The sequence below is a fragment of the Nicotiana sylvestris genome, chromosome 9 (assembly GCF_000393655.2).
Source record: "Nicotiana sylvestris chromosome 9, ASM39365v2, whole genome shotgun sequence".
Taxonomy (NCBI): domain Eukaryota; kingdom Viridiplantae; phylum Streptophyta; class Magnoliopsida; order Solanales; family Solanaceae; genus Nicotiana; species Nicotiana sylvestris.
In genome coordinates, this window is record NC_091065.1 from 8304366 (window position 1) to 8308797 (window position 4432).

General features: G+C 34.1%; 1 protein-coding gene across 1 annotated transcript; it reads left to right on the forward strand.

Moving 5' to 3' along the window:
* Nucleotides 1-436: 436 nt before the first annotated feature.
* LOC104229200 (uncharacterized) lies at nucleotides 437-1899 on the forward strand. The gene is made up of 3 exons (XM_009781784.1): nucleotides 437-626; nucleotides 731-1227; nucleotides 1462-1899. Exons 1-3 carry the CDS (start codon nucleotides 437-439, stop codon nucleotides 1897-1899), a joined length of 1125 nt encoding a protein of 374 aa, XP_009780086.1.
* The last annotated feature ends 2533 nt before the right edge of the window (nucleotides 1900-4432 follow it).

Consider the following 4432-nt stretch of genomic DNA (forward strand, 5'->3'; position numbering starts at 1 on the left):
TAAGATTGCATATGTATACTTCTTGTTTATTTGAGACACGTGTAAAATTCTGAATAAATGCATTATCATAACACTATATTTTAAATATGTATTGTCTTACATACGTGGATGAAAGTTGCAAATGGAGTATTAGATCTTCAAGTCTACACAAATCAAATGTCTTCAAGGTTAGACGGTTCAATGATGTTCACACTTGCCCAGAGATGAGTAGATTGTTTTCACAACGTCATGCTACTTCGTCAGCCATTCCAATAAATATACCAATCCAAAAACAATATACACTCCGACAGATATCATGAGCGACATGAAACAACAGTATGGGATTAATATGAGTTACATAAAAGCTTATAGAACAAAAGAAAAGACGCTTGAACTACTAAGAGGGATACCACGTGAATCTTATAGAAAACTGTCGGGTCACTTGTATATAATAAATATGACAAATCCTGGTTCTGTCACAAGGTTACATAAATCAGAGGACGGTCGCTTCATGTATATTTTTATTGCACTAAATGCATCAATCATAGGATGGAAATACTGTTACCCTATCGTAGTGGTTGGTGGGACATTCCTCAAATCATCACACAGAGGAAGACTATTAACAGCTAGCGCACAAGATGCAGCAGGTGAATATGTTGCAGACTCGTATAATAATTATATATGATATAGATAGTTCTTATTTGTGTATAACAAAAATAACATGTGGATACTTTCTTATTTGCTTAAGCAGGTAAAAATTTTCCACTAGTATACACTGTTGTAGATTCTGAAAATGATGCTTCCTCGGAATGGTTTTTTGAAATGTTTAGACAGGCTTTTGGGGAAAGGGAAAGGATGTGCGTCGTATCGGATCGTCATGCAAGCATATTGAGGGATGCTTCGATTGTGTATCCAGAGGTATCTCACTGTGTATGCATTTTTCATCTTTGGAATAACATAAAGAAGCAGTTCAAGAAAAACCATGACCGGTTGAGGGAAGTATTTTTTGCAATGGCCAGAGCATACAAAATTGAAGATTTTAATTGCCTCATGGAAGATATGGACAGCATTGATAAGAGGGTAAGGGGTTACCTATTCCAAGTTGGTTATGCAAAGTGGTCTATAGTGCATTATACTGTTAATAGATCCATGGTGATGACTTCAAATATTGCCGAGTCACTCAATGCAAGGAACAAAGAGGCAAGAGAGCTACCAATCATGAGTTTGCTAGATTACATGATGAATTTGGTTATGGAATGGAATAATACGAATAGAATGACTGCAATGAGTACATTTATTGACATAGGAAAAAAAATATCATGAAATACTGAAGGAAAATAGCTATTTGTCGCAGAAGATGATGGTAAATATTCTTTTATCATGTCTTACTTCATATACCGGAGTAACATACTTTGACAAAAATGCAGTAATACTTGTCATATCCCTGTTTTAGTTTTACTAATAATATCTATTTAAATTTAGGTGAAGCCTTCAACCGATTATGTATATGTAGTAATGGATGCGGAACAAAGGCGGAACATAGTCTGCATGCAAATAAGGGAATGCTCGTGCAAACGATTTCAAGTAGATGAGATTCCTTGTCCACATGCTATGGCAGTATTGGACTATACACACATGAAAGCACCCAAATATTGTTCTGCCTATTACACCAAGGAATACTTCAAGAAGACATATGAAGTGCCAGTTAATCCACTTTCTGATGAAACTACATGGTACCTTCCAACAGAGGTGTTAGATAATGTGGTCCTACCACCGATAGTGAAGGGCAAACCAGGAAGACCGACGAAGTCACGACGCAAGGGACTTTATGAATATCTGTATACTAAAACTGTTACATGTGGACTGTGTGGAAAACAAGGACATAACAGAAAAACATGCAGGAATACTCAAGACAACTAATAGATGTTGCTATAGTGATTTAGTATTTTGTAAAAAAAATCTTTTGAATATTGCAATTAGAATATTGGAAAAATAATGAGATTTGCAATCAGATTCTCTCTGATGTACGAATCAAGATGCTACTTTTTGTCATAATGAAAGTATTGGTAGAAGTTTTATTTCAAATACTATTATGGATGTCACTATACAAAATAGATGACAATATACAAAAAAGACTGTTACTATACAAAAATATACAAAATAGACTGTCACTATACAATTATATGTAATATTTTGTTCCTATACAAAATAAATAGAAAATAAACTATAGCTATACAAAATATATACAAAATAGATGTCACTATATAAAAACTATACAAAAAAGAGGGATTACCAATTAAATATACAAAATAGAAATAGTATATATATACAATTACATACATTAGACTCTGACTATACAAAAAATATATAGATAGATATACAAAACTACAGTTAACGGTATCTTACACTACATTTAATGATGCCACGGTGCTTAAGATTGTAAAGTTAACTGGTCCAATGCAATAGGACAGGTTTTAAACGCTTTCTTATCACCCATTCACTGGCATAATATGAAAACAGCAAAACTGTAACATTACAAGCAACATATATTTCTTGCATGCCTTTCCAATTTGCTGTCGAAAATGCAATAGTTCTTTCAACATTAGCATTTCAAACATATAGTTCAAAGACATCCCAAACAAAAAGCATAAAATGTGATATACGTATGCAACTGTATCCTATCATAGGCAATATAAGAACCAAACTACTTCCATCCTAAAACTACATGTGAAATTTCTGTTAAACTATCCCAAACTACTTCATCTTGCCCTTCAACTTGCCCTTTTTCTTGATATCCTTCAAAGTCTCGTCATCACCAACATGCGTCTTGCCCTTTTTCTTGTTATCCTTCAAAGACTTGTCATCAACAATGGAATGCGACTTGCTCTTTTTCTTGTTATCCTTTTTTATCTGATCCTTCAATCTACTAGTAGACTCATTATCACTAGCTGCATGTCCTCTTTGTTTCTTCACTCCATAATCCCATAGCAATATACCATATCGATTCCGTATCCTGTCAATATCAATAGCTTTAGGAATACTGCTGCCTTGAATGATGTACTCAGCAAATGTAACAACATAAACACCACAATCACTACATACAAGGTAGCACATAAACATTGAATAAAAGTTAGGATAATATCCAAATAGGAATTCATATACAAAGAATGAATAAGAATCAGAAATATTCAATAATAATTTACGTGTTATCTTGCGTTGGAAACCTATCAACGACATGAATCTCAAAAGGATCATTGGCGGGGATTCCCATAGGATTCTCCTTTGTGTCCCAAAAACCAATACAATGAAGGAAATATGGGAGCAACACTGAGTATGGCTCAACTAATCTCCGAACTGCACTATTTTGTCATGCGCCACTCATGGAATCATATACATAAATGTGCAAATCTTTGAATGACAATCTCGCCGATATCCAGTGCCACTTATCAGACAGATTTATAGGGAGACGGATTTCATCAACAGTAGACCAAGGAACATTACATCTTAAAAAATACCCAAGTATATACTAAACAATTGGATCTGTTTCAGTAATCAAATTCATGTCTCTATTTTTCTCCAAAAACTCCTTGTATAAATTCGAAATCAAGCAGTTAAACCAACAGTCAGTTGTTGTGAATCTTATTGGAACATCAACACCGTACTTCCCTTTCTTTCTCAAATAGTAAGAAATTTCATCAATATGCTGAAATGTGAAGAATATACACAGTCAGAAAATTATAGTATGAGAAAACTAAAAATGTATATCACCAGTTTATATTTTACAGTTAAAGTGTTGACGTACTGAATCACACAAGGGTAGGCCGGGATATTTAAATGTAAAGAACCATTTTTTTCTCCAATATCATCAACTCCAAATTCAAAGATTTTATTTAGATTATTGCCAGCCTCTGTATAAACACCGTCCCTGATGAATCATGATAAAAAGATATGGTTCATAACACGGAATAAACAAGAACAAAAAAAGAAATAAGAAAAAACTGAAACGTAAAACTTACGGTGCATTAGTCCTTATGTCTCTATTGATGAAAGTTTTCCACTTACACAATACTTTGAAATTAACAGGATTGTCAACATTTCCCTCAAAAGGATACTATATAGTCAAGATGGGCTTCTTTGACTTAGTTGGCTTGTTTTCAACAACTTGGATGGTACCACCAGAGTCAAATGTGTTTATGAATGGTGACTTCATGACCCCTGCTGGTTTCCTTTCTCTAGGGTTCATTTCAGGTGTGCATGATCAACAACAACTATATGATCTTCCTGCATAGTAGCAATATTTTTCTCCACTCCTAAACAATCACCATGTACAATATTTTGATTGAAATACATTTGGGTGATTGCAGTTATTTGAGCCTCAGCATCATTACTCCAGCTATTGTCCTCACCACCTTCCTCACAACTATTTTTACCAAGTTGTACAGAATCATCCACC